At 39.4% G+C, this 26313-nt stretch overlaps 1 protein-coding gene across 3 annotated transcripts in view; it reads left to right on the top strand.

The window, feature by feature from the left end:
- ZZZ3 (zinc finger ZZ-type containing 3) overlaps nt 1-26313 on the top strand; it is a 57657-nt gene that overhangs the window by 5855 nt on the left and 25489 nt on the right. For all 3 annotated transcript variants that reach the window (XM_069862887.1, XM_069862889.1, XM_069862888.1), the window contains exons 2-3: nt 21728-21884; nt 24241-25802. In XM_069862887.1, coding sequence (XP_069718988.1) covers nt 24292-25802 — 1511 coding nt within the window. In that variant the 5' untranslated portion in view covers nt 21728-21884; nt 24241-24291. The remainder of the gene's footprint in view (nt 1-21727; nt 21885-24240; nt 25803-26313) is intronic.

Genomic DNA, 26313 nt, shown 5'->3' on the forward strand with positions numbered 1-26313 from the left:
GCATGGTGGAGCAAAAAGAAGTTAGGGATGTAAGAGTTTATAAGACTTGGTTTTTTTAAAAAAAATCATATTTGTTAATGTAATTATAATTAAAAATGTATTTGTTTAAGGTTTTATTATAAATAATTTATTAAAGCCTTCTGTAGTGTAATATTGAAAATAATTTTAGTAGAGTCTTCTTTGGAGATATAATATAGTTGACTTACCTTTCTATGCTTTTTATGATCCAGTTGAAATAAACTGAGTCAAAGTCTTTTTGTTGAAGAGAAGCAAAGTTCAAAAGATTAAGTCTAGGGAGCAAGGGTACATCTTGTTCTCTGAAACAGAGCAAGCCATGCAACTTCACCTTGTTTCTGTAAGGTAGAGATAACAGTTATTACCCGAGAGATGTATTTTGAGGGATAGTCACTTTTAAAGTATCTTCCGATTCCTGAAGAGTTTGTTGTATAACTATATTCTTCTTTAAAATTGGTTTGTGTTCTGTGAATTAGGAATAGTTTTCAGTCTTTAATGACCGTTGCTGTGTAATAGTCACAAATGGAAAGCTTGAATAGAAATGTGTGCTCTCTACTACACAGACAAGTTTTAAACAAATTTGACATTTTTTAGGTGATTTGTAAGTATTTGGTTAGAGTGGAAGAACTGACCTGGACACAAACGAGGTGTTAAAGCTTTTTAGGATTAAAAGTACTGGACATTTTGATAGAACTGTTTTTTGAACCAAAAATTTAATGAATTTTCTTCACTTTTTCTATTCAAAATCCACTGCCTGCATCCTGTGTGGCCTTGTTCAAGCTTTCCTGGTTTTTGAAATCTGACAAAGCTGCCTTGGGCTTTAATAATGAGTGAGGGATGGGCTCCGTGTCATGTGTGGATGCGCTCTGTAATCAGGGAATGGGTTGAAGTGAAACAAATTATATCACATTCTCCACCTTTAAAAGGACTGCAGAGGATTTAGATAAAATAATACTTTCACTGTGCTACTGCCTAATTGCATATGGGCTTTTAGGGAATTTTTCTATCTGATCAATAATCCGGATTAATAATCAGGATGTACTTTAACTTTCCCCAGGTATCACCATGCTGTTGTAGTTGGTGGGAAATTGGTCATTAAACCATTGAGAAACAAGGAGTTGGAAGCTGACAGGGAGCTGGGTTTAGATCCTGACGCAATGTTTGCTTAGTTGTAGCAGCAGGAAGTGGTGTAAATTAATTCTGAAGGTTTCTTATAGCAATTTTGGTTAAATAAATGTGATCTCAGAGCTCCTAATGAGAATCCTATTTCTAAAAATCAATAAAGGAAGAAAGCAAACACTGTTCACTGTATTAGAATGATGTCAGAAAGGGAATTTGTTCTTTCCTCAAATATTTTAAGTCTTCCAGGGATTTTCCTTACATGTCTCACTGCAGTACAGAGGCTTTTTTGTAGAGTATTATAAAGGGGTCACAGTATCTCATGCCGTCAGGGCACAAAGGCTTAAGTCTTAGGCAGAGACAGATGCACCTATTCCCTAAGCTCCACCTGAAGAGCTGTCACTGAGAAGAAATTGTCAGACAGAACTGTCTGAAAAGGCTGTTTTAACCCTGAGTCTGGCAAAGTATTTCTTGCACAGTGGACTGGAGGAGTAGATAGACAGCGACAGACTGAAAGACTTGGAGTTGGAATCTATTAACGTTGCAACAGATGCTGTGGTTTGTTTGCTTGTTATTTTTTTCTGTTTCCAAGTGTCTAAAATTTCTTTGGCAACTTTAAAATTGTATTTTATTAATCATTCTAAAGTTAGCGTGTATTGGTACATGCTTTCTCTTCCACCCACTCCCTTCTTCTCATTTACTTGTGCTTTCTCTGTGTATGTCTCCTAGAGTATAACCAGCAGTGAGTTTTACTGGTTAGGTATACTTGATTATATTACTTTTGCTAGTAACTACTCTGTCGGAATTGTCACCTGAAAAGATTTGACAGTGTTTCAGCGTTTTGCTATGTTGCTAGCAGTGTTCCTTGGGTATTTCCTCAGAAGCTGGGCTTCAGGAAAAAGGAAACTAGCCAGGTCTTCTCACATCTTTCCAGTCCTGAGTCTGCAGCTTCCCTGTATTTTTTCTTAACTGATTTTGACCTGGAAAAATAGGCCAAATAGAAAAACCACTACAGTTTATGATTATTTTTTTTAACTAGTTTTCTATTTTTAGCAGAATTGTGGTGTTTATTGCATCATTTTTCTGGAAATTCTGCTGTACCCAGTGCATTGCAAAAAATGCAGAAAGCCTGAAAAATTCATTATTCCTGGTACCACTGTGGAGGCTGCAGTAATACAATTACTTTTCTTATATGCTTGTGTGGTTTTAAATCCATCTATGAGGAAGTGGTTTCTAACAGCACAAGGTGTAGTTATCTCATTTCTTTGAAATGAGGTCAGCTGAGAATTTCTCCGGATCCTGTAATTGTGAATCCACTGATCCTTTGTTAATAGGATTCCTAAGCTGCTTCATGTGGAAAAGGTCCTTCACATACCTGCCACCTCGCAGCCCGTGCTGAAAAGGACAATGAGAAACATTTACGCATTGTATGATGTCCTGGTGCAAATAAAGCTTCCCACCCTCCTCCTCACCCCACATCCTTCCATCCTCAAACTGAAGCCTGACTTTTTCAGATTCCTTTTCTTATTTTTCAGTTCATTTAAAGGCTTTTCAGATGCTAAGTCTTATCTCAGTGTGGATCTTGACAGGTAGTTTGAACATCTTAGTTGTTGTTTAACCAAAGAGAATTTTACAGATCCTCACCAGTCCTCAGTATTTTATTGTCATAAATTGATAGCTTTGTGGAGTACAGCTTGCTGTCAGGACTGTTCAGGCTATCCCAGTTCTCTTAAGTGTAAGGGAACAGATTTCTTGATGTTAAGACCTAGATGGTCTGGTTTTGTTGGGTTTGTTTTATGACTACCCCTCAAAAACCCCCTCACACTAACAATATAGGCAATTAATTTCTTGTTAATATTTGGGAATCTTTTGCAGGTATATGGAGGTGAAGGCAGGCCAGTTAATGTAATTTTCTGCAGTGTGACTCATGGCTTATTGATTTGCCACCTCAGAGGGAACTGGTGATCAGACCTTTGTGTCCTGCTTTTAGGGGATAGCTCATAATTGAATTTGGTTGCAGTTAGGTCAACTGCCTTTTTCTGAAAAAAAAAACAACCAACCAACCCAACCCATACCAAACCAAACAACAAAACCCAACAAAACAACTTGTTACATTGTTGTATGTCTGTATTTACTTGGCCCAAGAAATTCTCCCACAGAAACCACCCCAAAAAGTCAGGGGATTCTCCATGGGAAACAGGAAATCTCTGGAGATCGTTGCTGTGTAATATTCCTGGTACCATTTTCAGTTTTATTGTCGCTATAGCTTTGTTATGTGACTTGTACCAAATAATTGTTCGAACGTTTCTTCTTACCCTATCCGTTCTGTTAGCAGGCTTGATTTGCAGAGTGGCAAGAGAATTTAAGTTCTGTTTGCTTGTCCTCCTTTAAAGTGTCTTTTACATATGGGCTGTAGTTACAGCTTCCCTAGGTGGTTCGCTCTCCCTCCTGCCTTGAAACAAAAGTTTGCTTTTCTTGTGCTTAGGAATCAACTTTCGTTGAAGTCTGAACAGCTGTTTCTTTTTGACCTTTGCTGACTGTATTTTCTATAACGAGAAGATGTCAAAATGAGCCCAGGGGTTTGAATCAGTAACAAATCAGGATATAGAAGGTCTATTTTTTTTCCCTCTGATGCCTTTTTTTGTGCCTAAGGTTCTGTGAGTGAAGACTTTTATCAACTGGATTTCAGTTAAATTTTCGATAGAATTTTAACAGTTTTATATTCGAGTGAACAGTAAAATAGGATGAAAATCAAATAAAACAGATGATGCTACAACCCCTGCTTTGCAGAAGCAGACACAAAGAACGTTTCCCCCAAGGATTTCACAGTTTCAGCCTTAATATTAATATTCCAGGTTATAGCTGGGCAATACAGATTAAAGGAAACTGTAAGATCATTGAGTTATTTCCTATGCATCAGTTATAAAATATGTCCTGGGCTGCATCAAAAGAGGTATGGCCAGCAGGGCAAGGGAGTTGATTCTTTTCTTCTAATCCTGTTGTGAGACCCCACTGGGAGTTCTGTGTCCAGTTCTGGAGTCCCCATGTAGGGACATCAAAGGGCTGGAACACCTCTGCTACAAGAACAGGCTGAGAGAGTTGAGATTGTTCAGCCTGGAGAAGAGAAGGCTCTGGGAAGACCTTAGTGCAGCTTCCAGTGCTGAAAGGGGCTCCAGGAAAGGTGGGAGTGGGCTCTTTACAAGGGCCTGGAGTGATGGGATGAGGAGGAATGGCTTTAAATTGGAAGGGGAAAGATTGAGGTTAGACATTAGGAAGAAATTTTTCACGCTGAGGGTGGTGAGGCCCTGGCACAGGTTGTCCAGTGAAGTCATGGCTTTTGCATCCCTGGAAGTGTTCAAGGCCAGGCTGGATGATGCTTTGAGCAGCCCAATCCAGTGGGAGCCCAATCCATGGCAGGGGTGGAACTGGATGGGCTTTAAGGTCTCTTCCAACTCAACCCATTTTATGATTCTGTGATCTTTATCCTTGTTGTGGAATATTAAAGTTCTGAATTAAAAGAAATAAGCATGCTGCTTAAGCTTACAAAGCATAAGAGAGAGTATGAGAGTAAGGCTTCGCGTTACAGTCAACCTGGTGCAGTGACTGTCTGTCTCCAGAATTCATAGTTGTGACCCCCTGCGTTCCACTGGCACCTGTGCTCATATCACTGTTGCAATAAGCCTGTTTAGGGAGCCAAACTAGCAGAAAAAGAATGGCTCTTCTGTAGGAGCTTGTGTTTTCTGAATCACAGAATCATAGAATAACCAGGTTGGAAGAGACCCACCGGATCATCAAGTCCAACCATTCCTATCAAACACTAAACCATGTCCCTTGGCACCTCATCCACCCATCCCTTAAACACCTCCAGGGAAGGTGACTCAACCACCTCCCTGGGCAGCCTGTTCCAGTGCCCAATGACCCTTTCTGTGAAAAAATTTTTCCTAATGTCCAGCCTAAATCTCCCCTGGTGGAGCTTGAGGCCATTCCCTCTTGTCCTGTCCCCTGTCACTTGGGAGAAGAGGCCATCACCCTCCTCTCTACAACCTCCTTTCAGGTAGTTGTAGAGAGCAATGAGGTCTCCCCTCAGCCTCCTCTTTACCAGGCTAAACACCCCCAGCTCTCCCAGCCGTTCCTCATAAGGCCTGTTCTCCAGCCCCTTCACCAGCTTTGTTGCTCTTCTCTGGACTCACTGCAGAGCCTCAACATCCTTCTTGTGGTGAGGGGCCCAGAACTGAACACAGGATTCGAGGAGTGGTCTCACCAGTGCCGAGTCCAGAGGGAGAATGACCTCCCTGGACCTGCTGGTCACACCGTTTCTGATACAAGCCAAGATGCCATTGGCCTTCTTGGCCACCTGAGCCACTGCTGGCTCATGGTCAGTCACTGTCAACCAACACCCCCAGGTCCCTCTCCTCCAGGCAGCTTTCTAGACAGACTTCTCCTAGTCTGTAGCTGCACAGGGTTGTTGTGGCCCAAGTGCAGGACTCAGCATTTGGCCTTGTTAAACCTCATGCCACTGGTCTCAGCCCAGCGGCCCAGCCTGTTCAGGTCCCTTTGCAGAGCCTCCCTACCCTCCAGCAGATCCACAGTTCCACCCAGCTTAGTGTTGTCCACAACCTTGCTAAGGGTGCACTTGATGCCTTCATCCAGGTCATTGATGAAGACATTGAACAGGGCTGGACCCAGCACTGAGCCCTGGGGAACCCCACTTGTCCCTGGCCTCCAGCTGGATTTCACACCATTTCCCACCACTCTCTGGGCCCGGCCATCCAACCAGTTTTCCACCCAGGAGAGTGTGCGCCTGTCCAGGTCAGAGGTGACAGTTTCCGAAGCAGAATGCTGTGAGAAGCTGTGTCAAAGGCTTTACTGAAGTCCAGGAGGATACATCCACAGCCTTTCCCTCATCCAGCAGCCGAGTCACTTTGTTATAGAAGGCGATCAGGTTAGTTTGGCAAGACCTGTATTTTGTGAACCCGTGTTGACTGGGCCTGATCACCTGGTTCTCTTGCATGTGCTTCATGATAGCACTCAAGATCACCTGTTCCATGACTTTAGTATTCAATCCCTTTGTGAGGGATTGAATACTAAAGCAAGTGCATAGGGAAAATCAGTGGTGCATCTGAGTTCCAGGGGAGTAGGATTGCTCCTTTTTTTATGTTAAAGCACTTAAAGTAAATTGAAACCTCACGTGGGAAGCCTTGTTGCAAAATTAAAGAGCAAATGATTGTGGGCTCACCAGAGTGCAGCTCAACCCTGTTGATAAGGAGTGAGATGATGGGTGGCTGTGCATTTGTTTGCTGTGTTAGGGATACAGGGGGAGTGGTGCCTTGGACAATGCAGTGGGCCAAGGAAGTGCTCTTTGGAGAAGTATATAAATGGATTTAAGCGGAGCAGGAGTAGAGAGCATTGCAGAAATTAGGATGCAATATTATGAGAGTTACCTGCTTGGAGTACCCGTGGAAGCCTTTCTAAATCAAGGCAACTTCTGAAGGAGGGTTCAGTCACTAAAGGAGGTGTTTGCCATTGGATCTTTGTAAGCTTCATCATCGATGAATGTGTTAACATTCAGCATGGGCTCCTGGACTGGCACTTCTAATTATGATTCCATTAACTCACAAGTGGATTTATAGTTTTATTTCCCTAGTGGCTGCTTAAATACGCAGGCATTGTAGAGTTGCTCTTCCTCACCACTAAGCGTGAATTAAAAAATGCTTTTAATGTTTTCCTCAACTGAGCAAAGATGATCCCACCTGCATGTGTGCAGAATGGAAAGAAAATAGCACTCACTTTAGCTGGCATGTGATTTAAGAGTGGGGTTTTCAGTCCAAATATGCAGGTGTTTTACATGTTAGAAATGGTCAGTTTTGTTAATTTCTATCAAATACTTGCAGAGTAGTGATATTTTATTAAAAATTTTCAGTGATTGCAGAAAAAAACCCTATTCATAATAGCCTAAAGTTTATACAAATCTGATTACTCTTAATTTCACTGCTATTTTGAGTCAGAGTTTTAGAAGGATCTCAGAAAACTGAGCAAATGGGTGATAAAATAAAAGCAGAAACTAGATTTCAGAAATGTTAAGTAATGCATGAAAATAAAACAACTTTATGCAAAAAAAAACCCCCAACCCTGACTTTAAATTGGCTGTTGCTGCTCAGGAGTGTTCTGACAGACATTTCTGTAAAACACAGCACCTTGGTTTTCTCTTGCTGTCAAAAAAAAGTGGATAGTGTTGAGTATTATTAGAAAGGGGTCATAAAATAAAATATCACTATTCTGCAGTAAAAATCCGTGGTACACATAGGCCATGCTTTGAATATGATTATCCTGCACTGATCTCCCTGCTAGACTTAGTGCAGAGAAAGCAACAGGAATAATCAAAGGTCTGGGACAGCTTCTCTGTGCACAAGGCCAAGGAGATCAGCCAAATTAAACATCCATTAAATCTGGGAATGTACAGCAAAGGTGTGTCCTTGGGTCTGCCTCGCCATGCCTGATCACTGTATTCCAGTACTTACTTTGTTTCTAGACACAGGGAAAGTAATTTTTAGAGGTATGGTGTTCTTTTTTTTTTTCTCCTATTATCAGGAAAGGAATGTGTTTAATTACCTATTGACCGAGGAGAGATAATGTATCATTGAGTTATAAGGGCTTTGTCTATTCGAGATATAGCGAAGGCTGCATAGGGACTGTATTCTTACTGTGTTTATTTTCCTTCTTTTTTAGCTACAGTGTTATATGCTGGGCAGTGCAGTTGTTCATAGCCCTTCCTGTCTTATTTTGATACAGAAGTCGTAGATGTTTTTTCAAGAGAACTGATAATCAGTTATTTTTTTATATTTATAAAAGGTTAAGCAGTTTTATGGATGGCAGGTAAATTACGTTTGTCAAATTAATCCTTACTTAATACTTGATGTCAGCTCTTTGAGGCACTAAGTAAGGAATAAGTGTAGCACTTGGTTTGACTTAGCACTGCTAAATTCCTTGGAATAGTTGGAAAAAACGGTGCCTTGGAAGGAGTCAGTCAGGCTTTTTTAGGACATCACTGGCAAACTCTGAATGATTTATTATTAAAAAGCTACGGAGAGTCTTCTTCATTTCTTTGCCCTATAAATGCAAACGTGCATATGACTGTCAAAGTAAATGAATGTGATAGAACTTCGTCACTGCTTTTACTGGTTATTTTCAAATTCCTACTATAAGGATTCTAAACTGTGTCTGTGGAAAACTTGGAAAGCTACTGGTAAGATTCTGTTTGGTGTTGTAAGAAATAAGCATTTGGAGTAATTAGATCTCTGTAGCTGAATGTTAACTTCCATATTGACCGACACAAAGATAATGTAAAATGGATTTTTTTCTGATTTTTATCCCGTGAATGTTACAGAGGGATAAAAATCAGAAAAAAATCCATTTTACATTATCTTTGTGTCAGTCATTATGGAAGTCCATAGTAAATAACTTAGCTGTTTAGTCTAAGCTTTATGTAATTTCTTCAAATTAGGACCTTTTAAATGGGATGTCACTTGATGCAGTGTGTGGGCAATCTGGTGTGCATTTCAGAGGCAAAGCCCATGCCTGTGGGAAGCAAGAATTGAACTGCAAGCGCAGTTTTTGCCCTGCTGCGGTGAATTAGCCATTTAGGAAACTGAACTCTGGCAACCTGCTCGTGGTTGCTTAGAATAGGTATGGAAACTGTATAATTCACACTCTCTGACCCACCTTCTGACGGCTCCTTCCTCTTGCCTGAATCTGTGATAAAATATGCTGAAGGTAGACAGTAGCTCTCCCTCCCTTTGTTCTTGTGCTTTGAGAAATTCTCTAGTGGCTAAACCTGGAACTTGAATAGCCTTTTTATGTCTCTTCAATCCTTTTACCCGCTGTTACAGGGTAATTGCAAGGAATGGTAGGATGAGCATCTCCTTTTTATTTTTGGCAGTATTATTTTTAAAGAATTGTAGATACCATAGACAGGCATATATTTTTAATATAGGAAGTTAAGTTACCTAATTGTTATTTTATTAAAATGTGGGCAGTTTACACTGTAATATTGAATTAATAACTGGTGAACTATAAAATCTATGAAATACAACGTCCGACAAAAAACCTTCTTCATTCCTGAAAAACCTGTACAGGCAAAGTCATAAAAAAGTGAAGCAAACACATCAGTGGGATTTTGACCTCAAGGGGAGACAGGGGAAAATTAATGGAAGAGAAATCCATTGAAGTTTAGTAAATATATATGACTTGAGAGGACGCTGCACTAAAAATAGTTGGAAGCAACAAAGGGTTTATATCCAGCAGCTCTTCCCTAGCCTTCTTCTCATGGCTGTTGTTGGAGACAAAGTACTAACTGGATAGACCTTTGGTCTGACTCAGTATGAGGAAAGAGGTTTGAAGTTAATAAAGTTTAAAATGATTTATTTGCTTGTAAAGGTAATGCGGGAGAATCATAGAATAACCAGGTTGGAAGAGACCCACTGGGTCATCGAGTCCAACCATTCTTATCAAATACTAAACCATGTCCCTTAGCACCTCCAGGGAAGGTGACTCAACCACCTCCCTGGGCAGCCTGTTCCAGTGCCCAATGACCCTTTCTGTGAAAAATTTTTTCCTAATGTCCAGCCTAAATTTCCCCTGGCAGAGTTTGAGGCTATTCCCTCTCGTCCTGTCCCCTGTCACTTGGGAGAAGAGGCCATCACCCTCCTCTCCACAACCTCCTTTCAGGTAGTTATAGAGAGCAACGAGGTCTCCCCTCAGCCTCCTCTTCTCCAGGCTAAACACCCCCAGCTCTCTCAGCCGTTCCTCATAAGGCCTGTTCTCCAGCTCCTTCACCAGCTTCGTTGCTCTTCTCTGGACTCGCTCCAGAGCCTCAACATCCTTCTTGTGGTGAGGGGCCCAGAACTGAACACAGGATTCGAGGAGCGGTCTCACCAGTGCCGAGTACAGAGGGAGAATAACCTCCCTGGACCTGCTGGTCACACCGTTTCTGATCCAAGCTAAGATGCCATTGGCCTTCTTGGCCACCTGGGCCACTGCTGGCTCATGTTCAGTCGCTGTCAACCAACACCCCCAGGTCCCTCTCCTCCAGGCAGCTTTCTAGACAGACTTCTCCTAGTCTGTAGCACTGCCCAGGGTTGTTGTGCCCCAAGTGCAGGACCCGGCATTTGGCCTTGTTAAACCTCATGCCATTGGACTCAGCCCAGTGGTCCAGCCTGTTCAGATCCCTTTGCAGAGCCTCCCTACCCTCCAGCAGATCCACAGTTCCACCCAGCTTAGTGTCGTCCGCAAACTTGCTAAGGGTGCACTTGATGCCTTCATCCAGGTCATTGATGAAGACATTGAACAGGGCTGGACCCAGCACTGAGCCCTGGGGAACCCCACTTGTCACTGGCCTCCAGCTGGATTTAACTCCATTTCCCACCACTCTCTGGGCCCGGCCATCCAACCAGTTTTCCACCCAGGAGAGTGTGCGCCTGTCCAGGCCAGAGGTGACAGTTTCTCAAGCAGAACGCTGTGAGAAGCTGTATCAAAGGCTTTACTGAAGTCCAGGAGGATACATCCACAGCCTTTCCCTCATCCAGCAGCCGAGTCACTTTGTCATAGAAGGCGATCAGGTTAGTTTGGCAAGACCTGTATTTTGTGAACCCATGTTGACTGGGCCTGATCACCCGGTTCTCTTGCATGTGCTTCATGATAGCACTCAAGATCACCTGTTCCATGACTTTCCCTGGCACTGAGGTCAGACTGACAGGCCTGTAGTTCCCTGGATCCTCCCTGCAACCCTTCTTGTAGGTGGGCACAACATCAGCCTCCAGTCCAGTGGAAAATAGTCAGTTAACATACAAAGGCAACTGAGTGATACATGCTTAGGTGACATCTGTTCGCGTGCCTAGATGGTGATAGGTAATTCCCTTTTGATTTGTAAATGTGGTGCAACATCTCAATGTCTGGAGCACGGAGCATATTTAGAAAGTGCTTGGTAAAGTATTCAACAAGTGGGATGGGATAATAGAATTGGAATGAATTTTTCACTTTGTAGGCAGCCTTTCATTTCGTGCTTGAACACAGAGCTTAGTTTTGAAAGTAAATTGTCTCATGTAGGTGCAGGAAATCATAAACTGAGTATTGCAAAACAAAACAACCCTGAAGGACAATAATAGTCAGAACAGAATACCTGGGTATTCCTTACGAAGTTGAGTAGAGGAAACAAAATTAAAAGTTTGCAGAGGGTAAACTCTAGGTGTGATTCAGCAATGTGTTGACAGGTTAATGGTAGGTTTAGAGTGACAGTGTAAAATCCCAGAAATACTTCAAAATGCATTTAAAATCTATGAAATATATTCAGTGACTTAGTAAGGTACCTGGGGGAGAAACAGCTGATGCGTAGTTGTACTGTGTGAAAAGTTATAGTCTTTTGGCTGAATCTTTCAGCATAATTAATATGTGACTTTGAAAGATTAAGAAAGTGTGAATCATACTGGTCTGAGTTTTTATTGTGCCAAGGGCTGTAGAAATTGCAAAACTGATGAGCAAGCCTGCATCTAGATGGAAAGTGTAAGTGGAGCAAGCCTAAAGATTATGTATCAGTTGTTGCAGGAAAAGCAAAGGCCAGTAGTTGTGGTAGGGCAAAAAATACTCTTCTTCTGGGTTTTTATAAAGGTTGATAAGGGCATTTCATGCCAAAGCGTTCAACTGAAAAATATATTCATATTGAGAAAGTAAGCAGTAACTAAAAGGCTGAGATTTTAAATGTAAATGCGGGCGAGACAGAACTGTCTTTGTATTTCCGGTTAGTACGGTAAGCATAGGCAAGGCAGACACAGAAAAAACAGGAAATTAAATGCAGTGTGTTGTTCATCAGTGAGCGTCCTGGCCTGCAAAGGCGTTCTGAACAGAGCAAGAGAAGAAAGCAAAATAGTAATCAAGCAAAACAAAATTACACATGATGGAATCATAGTCCTATTTTAACTATATATGCTAAAATAAAACCAGAAAATAGACTACCATTGTACTGTAAATCATGGAAGTTCTGGCCAGCTGTTCTGTCAGGAAGTAGTTGAATGCAGACAGAAGCAGGTAGAAAAAAGCGATGAGCTGATTGAACTGGGACCACGCTGAAAATAAAGTTTGTTTGAAATCAAGGCTTCTGTTACCAGGATGTATTCTGTGATTAAAAATAAAAGGTATGTGATAATGTTCATATTGAAAGTCTTGTTTTCTGTGCTGGAGACAGGGAAGCAATCAAACAGAAAGTGGCTGCTCCCTGTTCCTTTAAGAGCTTTTAAAAAATGCAGTTGCTAATGCGCTTCAAATGCCTTCAGTACTTGCCAGGTGAAACTTCAGCAGTCTGAGTAGACTGAAATATGCATAATGGTCTTCTGGCTGAGAACACTTAAATAGGCACTGAAGAAAGAGTGAGAACATCAAACTATAGAGGGGTACGAAACCTCTCTGCTTAACAAGCTCAATGTCAGTTGCAAAGCAGAATTTGGAAAGAATCTAAGAATAAAGTGTCAGACAACTTGTAAGTGCTGGTAGCTGCAGTTCTGTCAGGGTGCCCAAGCACGGTGCGGGGGTGGGGGGTAGGGGGAAAATTTCTGTCTGCCTTCAAGTACTTCTGGGGAGACAGGCTCATTCTCGGTGTAAATGATGCTGACATCCAGCTGACAGAGCAGGAATGTGCTCCAAACTGCTTTGAAAGACAACCAGCAAAGCTATCATGTATGGCTAAATGTAGCCAGCAGTTCTGCTGTGTGTTAGACCAAACAGCAAAGGGAGACAATGAGAATAAGCAGTACCTGATATGGGAGACTGGAACAAGAAGTAAGGATGAGTCTTCTTGCCACAAATCGCTATTTTGAGAACTGCAGCAATGTTTGGGTTCTAGCATAGAGGTGCATCAGCGAAACATTTCAGCAGCTGTAGCATCACAGGCTGTTTCTGCGGAAAACTGGTGTTTCTTTGCTGGCTGTGCACCAGAGACCTGAGTCCCTATAACAAAGTTTATTAATATATCAAAGTCAGTGATAAAACAGCCACGTGAGCATTTAAATGAGCCGGGGGGTCTTAAAAATAACTGCCAATCAAAAAGCAGTATAAAGCAAGTCATTTGTGTTTGGACTCGATGGTCATAAGGTTCTTTTCCAGCCTAAGTGATTGTGATTCTATGGTAGCAGGGTAAAACAGTATTCAAATTCAAAGTCTTATAGGCTGGTCCATTAGTTTCCAGAGCCCCTAGCACTGAGAACACATCAGTGTGGTTACATGGTGAGTGGTGCTACAATTATACCCACAGTATCAGTTCAGGTGTGAAGGTATGCCTGTATTTCTGGGAGCATAAAAATGTATCGGGTCAGAAGACACAGCAGGGCCACAGCGTAGCATGAGAAGCTTTGTTTCCTTTGGCACTAGGATAGTTTTGGATTTCTCCCTACCCCCAGAATTCTGCCCAGAATGTCTTCTAAGCATTTAGAGCCATGTTAGATAATCCCTTTAGCTTAGGCAAAAAGGTGTCCCACTATTTGTTGCTTACCTCTCAGCCAACTTAGCAACTGCCCTAAATGTAGCTGGGAGCAAAGATCTCAGAAGTGTAAAGAATTTGTGGCTTTCATGAAAGTTGGGGTCCCCTTGTTAAGGAGGATTGCCCATAGGATAGCAGCTTTGCAGTTATGGAGTAACACGCTTATCTCTTGGATTGAGTCAGAAGTATTATCAGATGGAAAATAAGTGGTTAAAACATTTTTCATGAATGGACATAACGGGGAAGACATCCTTCCTTCTTGCTTTTTATTTACCTTTGGTTGCAGAGGGGATGTTCTAAATATTGCTGAAAAATTGAGAACAAAACCATTTTAATTCTGATACAACATTCAAAATATTTTACAGGAGCCAGTGCATGACTCAGGCTCCCATTTTCCAAACTTGCAGGTTGGTACTTGCCTTTGTAGTCACGGAACAGCACTTCTAAGCACAACCCGTGCCGAACACCTGCTTGTGTGTCTGTAGAGCTGTCCTACCTTGTACATCAGCTTTTGTCATTATGATAGCCTGCTGAGGCTTATGTAGCTGATGCTCTAATTTTGCATATTAAAAAATACACTAATTGCTGTATTTCATAAGTATGCTCTTGACTGAAAATCACTTGGGATAAAAACGTATTCTCTACAGTTTTTCATACAATGCACATGTTGCGGTGTACTTGATAGGTGAGCGTGTTTCCAATTCAAAAGTAAATTCCAAAAGTAAATCTGACAGAGCAAGTATTTTCAGTGTAGTGTTCTACAAAAATGAACAAGCTGGTTTATTTGAGGGTTTTTAAGAAAGTAAAGGAGCACTGGTTTTATTCATCAACATCTTTTTCATCTGTAAGCTGTTAGCAGGATTTACTAAGTACTTGACAACCCCTTACAATCGAAGCCTACCTGTAGGAAAAAAGAAATGTCTTTTTATGCTTGATATTTTCTGCATATCACAATAACTTTATTAGGAAATAAGTAATAATTGGTTTATTGGTATAAAATGATATTCTAGCTGTGGTTAAAAGGTTAAATGCTACTGGAGTCTATTCTGCTACCATAACATTTTGATAAATGGTTGCTGTAATCAAGTTAGTGTAATTAATTTTCTAATGGTTTTGTCAAACCTGTGTAATTTAATGTATCTCAAAAATGTTAGTTGCATGTTTTGGTAATCCTGTGCTGGAGGTGTTCTCTCAGACCCAGTTTCAGACAGGGATTTGTGACAGATAAGTGAGATATGGGTGCTGCAGGGATTGTCTAGATTAGCTGTGATTAGGTATGATCTCAGATGCTGCGTGTCTCCTTCCAGTTACTCCCAGTTCCAGTTTCCCTCTTTCACAGTTGTGATTTTTCTGTCTTCTAGCAGTTCTTTGGGCTTTCCAGTCTGTTTCTTTCTCCTGTCAGCATCCACTGGCTTTGCTAATGTAGCTGTTCTCCTTACCTGTCTGTTCGTGTTTAGCATTCCCCGTAGCCTGCCTTCATCACAGCTCTACCAGGTTTTTTTGTTCACAAGCAAATGGTTCTCTGTGCCAAATTCCAATTTCTTGCACTACAACGGGAAGTTAGAAAAACTTCTTGAAGAAAGTATCACATATGTCTTAACCACTAAGAGGGTTTAAAAAAAAAAATCCATATTTGTGCATAGAAATGACTAATTATTTTGACTGAGAACTGAGGGGAGAGGCAGCAGGGTGCGAATATCGGTCTGAGGCAGATGTTCCAATGTATGATTTCAGCACAAACTCTAATTTGGCCAAGATGTGAGAAACTGAAAGCAGTCTGGGGTTTGTCTGTAAGGAGAAGAAATTTTATAGAGTTGTTAATTTTCTAGAGTTCTGCTGTACAGTTACATTTGTATAATTCATATTTAGTTTTATATGAAGTAACTTTGCAGCCTTATCTTGGAAGGTTCGGCTGGAAAAGGGGTGGTGCCTCTATCCTCCTGATCAACTTCCTCGTGTTGGTAGCCAGACTAGTGAGCAATATCAGTGCAACCATCCGTTTTGATAACAGCTGCTGACTGCAAGGAACAGATGTGCATTGCTGGTCGTTCTCACGGAACTTGCTGGTTTGACCTTTCTCTTTATTTTGTGGTTTTAGAGAAAGAAGAGTTGATTGAAGACAGGGATGGAGAGGAGAAGGTTAAGCTTTTGTTTGTTTTCACACATTCTGTTATTTAAGTACCAGATTCAACTCAGTCCTCACTAACCTTTTTTTTTTTTCCCGAGAAAGAACCAGAAACACTTTTTTTTCCATAAGAAGATTCTTTCTAAGGAGTCTTCTTTTCCTCTTATGTATGAATACATTTGTCTGGCCTGGTGAACCTGTCTGTTTTAAGAGAGAAAATGAACATATTGAATTATCTGTTCCAGTTCTTTGCCAGTTTCAGTTTTTGATAAAGTGTTTCCCTTGCTTGTTTGCAAGATTTTAAAACATATTGATAATGGTTTTCCTACTATTTTATTATCTGTTTTTCTTTTTTCTTTATTTTGTCTTGCTAACTTTATCTATGAGATAAAGTAAACATAAGCAGACCTATTCTGACTAACTGTATTTTGACCATATGTAAGATAATCTTTCTGTATTAGAGATAGCTGAAATCTCAGAGTAATTCCAGACCATGGAGCCTCATAACTTTTATTTATTTCTACTTTTATTGCATTTAAACTTTAAGCTGCTTATTCTTATGTATTATTTCAAGTAGGATCTTTGTAATGTCTTTTGGTGGAGATTATTCCTATCATTTGAAAGTATTGCTTATTTTGATATAAAATCAGAAAAATACAGTGCCTTCTCCAGAAAACTCATTTCTTGCTAAGGTACTTATGCTAAGCTCAGTATGTGTGGGAGGAGGTGCTGGCATACTCTAGATGTGATAGACTGGTGAATATGATTAGTTAAATGGAATTCATCCCTATTTTAGTAATACCAGTTATATACTTTATACGTGGAGATAAACCAAAGTCTTGATAATCTGCTGTCTGTGCAGATTCTGTTCAAAGATGCTGATTGTTTTGTATTGGGCGAATGCTTTTGTAGGGGATTAGATTCTGTTTACTTGAATTGCTTCTGCAGTCTTCATTTTATACAAAAAACTTTCCATAAAAAAAAGTGCTGCTCTGCAGAGAATTTAAGGACTTCTGTTTAACAACATGGAGATACAGTAGGTTTATTTATTAGTTTGAGTTGTCTCTGAATATACTTTTCTTTTGAGAGACACACTTTGGCAGTACCATGCGTGCTTAAAATCTGTAAACGAAACACAAACACAAAAGCTTGTTCAAGATACCTTTGGTATAAATCTCTGGAAAATGCAAGCCCTGAAGATGTAATTTCACCCCCTTCCTTTAAGGGCCATAACTTGAGGCTTACACAGGGTCCTGGTAGCGGTTAAAGATCATATGTGTGCCTGCTCAGTGTGTGGGTGTGGTAATTGGTTACAGATTTATGACATGCTCATAATAAAAGGTAATTATCAGGAGATAATTAGGAGATTCAGGAGATTCATGATAAACGTTATGCTATTTCTTTGTTAAACCACTTCAGTGTAGAAGAATGAGTTACTGATACAGGGTCAGGTCAGACTCCCTGAAGGTGTTCAAGGCCAGGCTGGATGGGTCTTGAGCAGCCTGGTCTAGTGGGAGGTGGAACTGGGTGGGCTTTAAGGTCCCTTCCAAACCACACCATTCCATGATTCTGTATTCAGATTTTGTCAACTCTTAATTGAATCTTGGGAGAAGTGGAATTTAGAAGGAGACTTGAGAAAAGCCAATTTTGGCCATTGGTTTCGTGTCTGCACTAAGGTAGACAGGTAGCAAGTTCCTAGTGAACTGCTGTTTCCTAAAATGTAAATCACAGCCACTGGCTCAGACGGTTGCAGGTTCAGAAATACAGCAGACTTGCTATGGTCTTATTTAAAGCCATAGGTATTTGAGTAGAGTTATATTAAGTACATTGTAAACAGCAGCCTAGCAAATCATTAGGTCAGTTGAGGCAGGTTTTCAAAATTAAAAAAATTAAAAAAACATTTTGGGATAAGATATAGAATAATCAAGTGTATGTTGTCTCAAACTGTTTCGCACAGTCTCATACTCTCAAATCACACCATATTATTGTCATTGATACAGATTTGTTTCTGTTTGGTTTTGTTCTGCTTTTTGGTGTTAGAAGGATGTGTGTGTAAGTGATGTTTCTTCTGAAGTGCTACAGTTTGAAAAAGAGAATGTAAAGTCTGACACAGATTTTTAAAACATTAAAATACAATGTTTTTAAGAAAGGAATATATGTTAAGGACTCTCAGGTTCTGATGGCAGAAATAAGCATGATCAAAGAGTCTCGTAACTTGAAATAAAACATTCTGCAATATTCCTTTCAGCCAGTGGCAGACAAGGTCCCACAGGTCTAGAAGAGGATGAAAATGAAACAGGAGAGCACAATTACAGATGTGTCATGTTTGCTCTTGTAAATAGTTACTGCACCAAAGACAGGTACTGTTGCTGAAGTGATTTGGGGATTTATTACAGGACGGAACTAGATAGTGCTGCTGCTGTTGGGTGTCCACAGTTGCAGTATTTAAAGACTGGAAAAAGTATAAGCCCTTATCACCATGCAGGACTATCGCTGAGCATGAATGGAAACTGATTGTTGGAGGAGACTGAAAAGAACAGGAAGAGAACGGATTATTCCTCTTCAATAGATGATGATTGATTATACAAGATGAACAAAATGTTCTGTTTTCTAGGGTTGAATTGTTGTAGAAGGCTGTAGCCGTTGTGCAGTTTGATAAAATAGTGACATCAACTAACTGTTGGAGACTTTGCTGTTGCAAGAGTGTTTTTCCCTTCTTGCCCCAAAGTACATGATTTTTGGGGGGATTTTTGACATTGTATATAATGTTGATTATATCCATCATCAGTACCATATCTATAAAAGCAACACCATGCAGTTCTGGTAGAGGTTTCTGTTTCTTTGCTGCTTTCAGGTCCTTTATTCTGATGTACCCAGTATGTTCATCTATTGATCTCTTTTCTTTACTATTTCTGTTCTAGTTCAGGGCCACATTGAACATACTTTTAATAAGTACATATTTCTTAATTCTTTGAGTTCCCTTAAGCAGTCAACTTGGACTTTGTTTCCAGATAGCCAGTAACTGGCGTGACCCAGTGAAGAAACTGATAATTCTGCATATTTAGGAAGGAGTTTCCTCGTTCTGCTGTCTTTAACTGTTGGTTTCCATGTAAATTTGGTTTCTGTGTAAATTGGTTTCCTCAGCTGTAGTCCAATGTCCACTAGCTTTGCAGAATAGGCTCTGGTTAAGTTAAATAAAACTTCTAGTGTAATTATATGGCGATGGTGTGTGTTGGTAGAGTCTGCATATAGCCATGTAGCACTTCTGAGGGTCTCAAATGCTAAAATGAACACTGAATCTCCATCCCACGTTGTCATCCTGTTCTTGATTGTATGTAGAACCTACGGACAGTTTCTGTAAGCAGTCAAACTTCAGTTCACTCTGTAAAAGTTGCGTACCGATTACTGTATGAGTTTTCCCTGTAAGGTTTCAGCATCAACGCTCTCTCACTGACTTCCTACGCAGGTCCTTCCCCAGAGAAGGCAAATTCAGAGTTCCTTTCTTGATTCAAAGCTTTATCTCTCTGCATTACATTCTACTTCCATCTGTAACCTTTTCATTTTGAGGGGCCTTTGCAAACCAGACCGTGGGTTTTTTTAGCTGATTCTTTTCTTTAGACTCTGAATCTTCATTGTAGCGTTCTCTTTATTAAATGATGATGTGGTTCCCTGAAGGGCAGCTTAGACCTAAAAGCATGTTTATTTTCCCTTGCACTTATTCCAGCTCATAAACATCTTCTAAAGTTAGCGATGTCCAAAACATTAAATTACCTTTCTGTTGAGTTTCTCTGCCATGGAAGATCATGTTCTCGGTGGAAAAAAGAGTCATTCTAATTGTTTATGAAATATAAAGAAACAATAGTTCATTTTCAAGACAATTTTTCCAAGGAAATTTCTGGGAGAAGTTATTTAATTGGTAAGCTCTTGTGAATGTTGTCTTCTAGTTTTTAAGCAGTAATTACGGTGCAGTCATTCCAGTGTGTGCTGATTAAAGTTCCCCCCCCGGAATTGCCACTAAACAAGAAATCCTGACTAGGTAAAACTTATTTTTTCCCCACTCTGGTTTCTCCTCTTGTCATATTTACATGTTCTTTTTGCTGTTTCTAAAATGCTCTTGCTCTCGCCAAGTTGAGAAGGCACAGCCAAGGTTGTATCTTTCCTGCTGTGAGTAAAATAGGGTTGTTTTAGGGTAAGAAAATTAGAGGAGTTGAAAGTGTACATATCTGAGGAAAGTCTGATATTGCTCTATTCCTACTGTTATTACTGAAACAACTCTTGGGGATGTTCTTTATTTATGGACTGCTAAAGTAGTTAATAATTTTGAGATTAGGCCTCCTTCTGATTGCCTGGCTGTTATATTTTATTTCAGGCTCTTTGTGTATTTTGTATTTTACTGAAGTTACTGAATTACTGGATTTTTGTTGGGGTTTGTTGTTTGGGTTTTGCAAAAATCTGTCTTTACTTTTGGTATTTACCTAAGGGTCTTTCCTGTCAGTTAAAGGGATCTGTAAGAAATGTGATAACACAAGCTTAAGTAACTGAGAGCACAGCAGAATTTTAGAAATAGAAGAAATTTTGGGGGGAGGGAACACTGGCTGAAGTCCCTTGATATTGGAGATCTTTATGTTCATCTTTCACTGTTTCTGGTTCCATTCCTGGTACAGCCAAGTAGCAGCTGTTCCTTTTTGCTCATTCCTTTTAGTGATTTCTCTTGCATTTTCAAGTGTTTTTCCTTGCCTTCTTGTTTTTCCATTCTTTATTTCTGTTTTATTATGACGGTTCTCTGCTGTTTGTTAAATTAAGAAATTCCACTGAATAATTGAAATCTAATTTGATTTAGTTATGCACGTAATAGAATTTATGATGCTTCATGTAACATCATTGTAGAGATAACTTTCATTATTGAAACTGCAACTAGACTTGATTAATCTCTTCTCTTATTTGGCTCAGTTTATATTTCAAATTGTCAACTTCATGGAGAATTTGTCTTCTGTTCTATATAAAATCATTAGTAGGTTGAAAGTAAAGACAATTTCCAAAGGCTTTGGACATATATAATCTAAATATAAAAAGGTGTGGACACAGACGTGTGGGGAAACCTGTCAGCTTGTGTTCTTTTCATCGTGACATTTCCGAATTGTTAATATGAATATAAATTCACCTTTATGAAGTCAGTGGAGTATGAAGAAGGATTCAGTAACCACTGTTCTATAGTGATTTATGATGCTTCCATAGTGCTAGAAATTAAATGTGATTCCTGTTAACGTTTTTTCAGGGAATAGTTATGCATTGCCCGGAACTCTAGAGGCAGCTGAAAGCATTGTGTGGCTTTTGGATCCATAGATCTGTTTCTGTCTTTCTTATCAAAATTGCTTCAGTCCCACTATAACAAGCTCGTTTACGTTATTTCCCTTGGGTGAGGAATAGGTGTAATGTGAACTCTGGAAAGCATTCCACTCCTCTTGTGTAGAGGAAGGTTATTTAGGGATTTGGAGCCCCTGTGAGTTTTGAATTCTGCTCAGTTGATTAAAATTAAATAGCAGAAGTAACTATAGAATATATTTGACAACGCCCTTCATAATCCATTAGTTGCAGTGATATGTTTCACTACTTGTTTTCTTGTGTCTCTTCAAATATCTTCTGAGGTGTGGATGTCCTGACTCATGACTTTCTGTTGTGAATTCATTTACTTGCACATGTTTAGTGTGGTGCAGTGAATTGCTTAAAAATAACCAAGAAAGTTATTTAACATTTGAAACCTAAATTAGCATTTTTGTATTCTTAATTACTTTAGAGCATGCTGTTCTGTATGTAAAATTATAATTTTTAAAAATTTATAATTACTTCTTAACAAAGTTGTTATTCTTTATATGTCCTGTTGTGTTCCTCTTAATTTTTAATGAAATAATTTAAATGTTTTATTGATATCTTTGTCTTTTTCTCAACAGTTTTCAAAGTCTTGTTAATGTTATGATGTAAACTAGTAAAAAGGTGTTTGGACTACGTCATGGATATCGACGATGATGACTGATATTATTCGAGTGGCGCAGTAAGAGTCTGCAGTATGAAATGTCAGAAGTTTATATTTATTCTAGTTTTGCAATGGTAAGTCTTTTTGCATTTTGTACTAAGTAAATAACTTCTAAACCATTTTTTAACTTGCAAGGTGTATTTCTTTAGAAAGTATCATATCAGCAAGTCAGTAAAGATTTTTGTGGAGTTCAGCCATAGTTATTCACCGAAGTGTACACTGGAATTTGGTTTAATTTATTTTATTGGTATTCATTTCAAATGTCACTTCCTCATCCTTATGTGTGCTAGCCTGAACTAGAACAACCTAGGTGAAGTGGAATGTCTAAATGACCCTGTTTTTCATGTTTGGGTTCAACCCAAATGCGATCACTCTTTTAGAGCTTGTGTGTAAACGGAGTGAATATACTGGCAAGCTTGTCCATGTGGAAAATAGGTATGAACAACCATTATGGACAACACAGTTACATGGTTTTTTTCCTTCTTCAACTCACCTTCTGATGTGTTGTCCACTTGCTCTTTGTCACCTTATTTATTTTTTAAGATAGAGCTCATTGGCCATCTCACACTTTGTTCTGCTTTATTAAAAGAACAGAATGGAAGTTGATACAACAGCAGTTCTTTACCTGAGTCTCCAGGAATGCAAACATTGCACTTTTCTAGCCGTTCACGTAAGGCAGTGGAAATAGCTACAGGCTGGAGGGTTGGAGCAGCACAAATGCAACATCTGAAAGTTCTTCTTTGTAATTGTCTCTTCTTCGTTACACAAAATGATGTGCTCTCTGATACAGTTGTATCTGAACTATACCAAGCAATACTTTCAGGAAACCTTACTTTCATTAGGAAATACTACTTGCATTATGAATATACATAAACACACAATATAGTAATTACTGTTGATTGTCAAACAGAATTGTATAACTCAAGACATGTACTCCTCTTGTTCTCTTCTCTCTTTTTTTGCTCTAGAACCATCTGCCACCCAAATAGTAGGTTTGTCACAATTTATGCTCTTTTTATCCTCGCTCCTTTGCTGAAGATAAAAGACAGCTATTGAAACAATTTTCCTCCATTTATCGTTTTAAGCATTTCTAAGTAATGTGTTAGAGGTTTGAATCCATGCTTAAAATTTTAAGTCTTCACATCTTATGTCAGTTGAACAGGTTTGTGTGATCTGGAATTTGGGTAGATGGAAAAGGGAAGGTGTGCCATTAGGTACAAATGTGAATCTGTTCATTATTGTGGATATTATGACAGGTTTGAAGTGATAAGCAGTTTGACATGTTGAATTTTTAAAAGATGAAATGAATAGAAGGATAAGAGTGAATTGTTTTCTATTAAAAATGTTATTTTGAGGTTGGGTAAGCCGAATACTGCTATATTTCACCCTGAACCCTGAAATAAACTCTCAAGTCGGACCTTTTAAACTTAGCTTTGAGTCTGAATTTACTGAAATCCAATGTAGGTGATGATTCATCTCATGAACTATGTGAAAAGTTAAAAAGTGGAGAAGACTTGGGAAAGAGCCTTTCAGTATCTCAGAGATTACTGAGAAGATAGAGCCAGGCTTTTTGTTGATGTTAATGATGCAGAAACAGGGAGGCACCACCTAAGTAGTAGAAAATACATTTTCACTGTATGGGCAATTAAACACTGGAACAGGTTGCCCAGAGAAGTTATGGAGTATCTGTACTTGGAGCTTTTCAAGACCCAGCTGGACAGTGTCCTGTCTAACTAAAACTGAATTTAGTCTTGATATTCATTTGAGCAGGAGGTTGCAGTAGATTGCTTCTCAAAGTCCATTCCAACTTGAATGATTTTTATGATTCTGATTCAGGCATATTGCTTTATTTATTTTTTGCTGTTAATGACTGTAGCTGTTTTTTACTGGTATGATTTTACTTATGTTCTTAATACTCTGTTAAATTAGAATTACAATTCTGTTTAGTTATTTAGAAGTGATTTGGTTTTGTTTTAAGTGACAAGTAAGCAAGCAAATAGGATTTTAATGATTTCCTTGTTAGTATGTACTGGAAACTAGGGTATTACAAATGTGATTTGATAACTCTTATTTGACCAGACAAACCTAAATAGTAATACCAATACATCATATGTGCAATACATAAAATAGGGTATTTTAGTGACTAGAGCATAACTGGAACATTCAGCCTTACATAAGGCATAAATATGAACAACATTCATGCACAAGTACTAAAGCCAGAACAACTGCAAATACAAAGTCAGCTGCTGATGGAAAACATTCTTAATGCCCTAAAGAAATAGCACAGAAAAAAGTGGTATTAATACCAAGCGTAGGCATGTTGAGTTTTACATTAGGAACGTTTGTGACAATACATTCTTTCAATTTGCTGTGCCTGTCGGTGTCTTAATATATATTTTTCCTGACCATTTTGTTTATATTTTTTTTAAGGTTTCCCAGTGAGTGGATCATGATGAACATACTTTAGGGACTTGCCATAGTATGGCTGCTTCTCGATCTACTCGTGTGACAAGATCTACAGTGGGTTTAAATGGTTTAGATGAAAACTTCTGTGGTAGAACATTAAGAAACCGTAGTATTGCTCATCCAGAGGAAGTTTCACCCCATCCTCAAATACGATCGAGGTCACCAAAGAAGAGGCCAGAGTCTGTGCAAACTCAGAAGGGAAGTAACGGTGGGAGAACTACTGATTTGAAACAACAGAGTGCCCGGGAATCATGGGTGAGCCCTAGAAAGAGAGGGCTGTCTACTTCGGAAAAAGATAATGTTGATAAACAAACTGTGGAAAACTGTGAAAAAAAACAAGCGGAAGCTGTTTCACCAGTTTTGAAAAGAATTAAGCGCTGTCTGCGTTCAGAGGCACCCAACAGTTCAGAAGAAGACTTGCCTACTAAAACAGAGAAGGAATCATTGGAGCATAAAAGCTTAGTGTCGGACAATGATGCAGTCTCCACGGGGACTAAGCGAGCTTGTCGATGTCTTATATTGGATGATTGTGACAAAAGGGAAGTTAAAAAGGTGAATGTCTGTGCAGAAGGATTTAATAATTCTGCAATAGTTGATGAGTTTGCAGGCTATCAGACTGTCAATGGAGTTGGTGAGAGAGACTCAAATTCTCTTAACTGTGATGACTGTCAGCTTGATGGGAACACTAAGCAAAACAGTGCTGGTTCCTGTACGCCCAAGGACAAAACTGTAGCAGAAAACGGAAACTCATTTGCCCATCCTTCCTTGTTGCTAAACAGCAGCAAGGAGGACGGTGTTGTAGACCATTATGTGCCTTGCACAAACTCTCAAGAACAGGTAAAGTTAGAGGACCACAACATAATAAATGACTGCTTGCCTGAGGAGCATGCAAATCAGGCAGATGAGCCAGCTACAGGGTCCTTTTCTGAAATCCAGTCATCTTTGTTAAGGGATTCGGAGGAGGAGGTAGATGTTGTAGGAGATAGTAGTGCCTCTAAGGAACAGTGTGCTGAAAACACCAATAGCAACCCGAATACTCATCATGACAGTGCATCAATCTCAGGTGAACCTGAACCACATTCTTCAGTGCTGGACTGTGTTTCAGCTCAAATGGCAACTCTGTCGGAACTTCAAGAACACAGATATACTTTGAGAACTTCACCACGAAGGGCTGCCCCTGCCAGAAGTAGCCCTACTAAAACTAACTCTCCTTGTAGAGAAAATGGACAGGTTGAGGAAAATAATCTTAGTCCCACTGAAAAGAATGTCCCTGTAGGTATTAATAATATCAATGGATCTCCCAAAAAGGCTGAAGAAATTAAACAGAATGAGAAAGAGAGAAATAGTAATACAGGAGATCATGGGAGTGATGGACTAAGAAAGCCACTTGCTGAGGCTAGGCTTGTTGCTGGATACGTACCATCTGCCAAAGAGAGTGCCAACATCCACACTGCAGAGGATGAGGAGGAAGAGCCTGATGTGTATTACTTTGAATCAGATCATGTGGCATTGAAACACAACAAAGAGTATGTGTAACTATGGTAACCATGAATTCTGCTTTTGTTTCTTACCAGAAATATATAAATTAATACATATTTAAAGTACTTGAACAGAAAGTTATAATTTTCATACTCTTCAGCCTTCATTTTTCTTCCTTGTTTCTCCCTCAAACAAAATTAAACTCTATTTAATATGCAGTATGGTACAGCAATGTGGTTTATACTTTTCTAGCAATAGGAATTCTTTAGCCAGAACTTGTTTGCTTTTTTTTAAAAAACACATCTGTTACCTCTTTTTTCTAAAAATCCTGAGCTGGAAACAAACCCAAAGGAATTGCAAGCCTTAATTAGAGTTCAGTTATTTATCAGCTATCCAGTAGTCACAGCACATGCAGCTTAAGAAATTATCATTCTATTTTATGTAGAATATAAGGTTAGATACCTGTTTTCAGAGTGTCATGGGAAAGAATTATCCTTATTGTGTTAAGGAGATAAATCGATCAAATGCAGTAATTTGAGAACTTTTTCCAGAAAATAT

This window comes from Phaenicophaeus curvirostris, chromosome 8, assembly GCF_032191515.1.
Source record: "Phaenicophaeus curvirostris isolate KB17595 chromosome 8, BPBGC_Pcur_1.0, whole genome shotgun sequence".
Taxonomy (NCBI): Eukaryota; Metazoa; Chordata; class Aves; order Cuculiformes; family Cuculidae; genus Phaenicophaeus; species Phaenicophaeus curvirostris.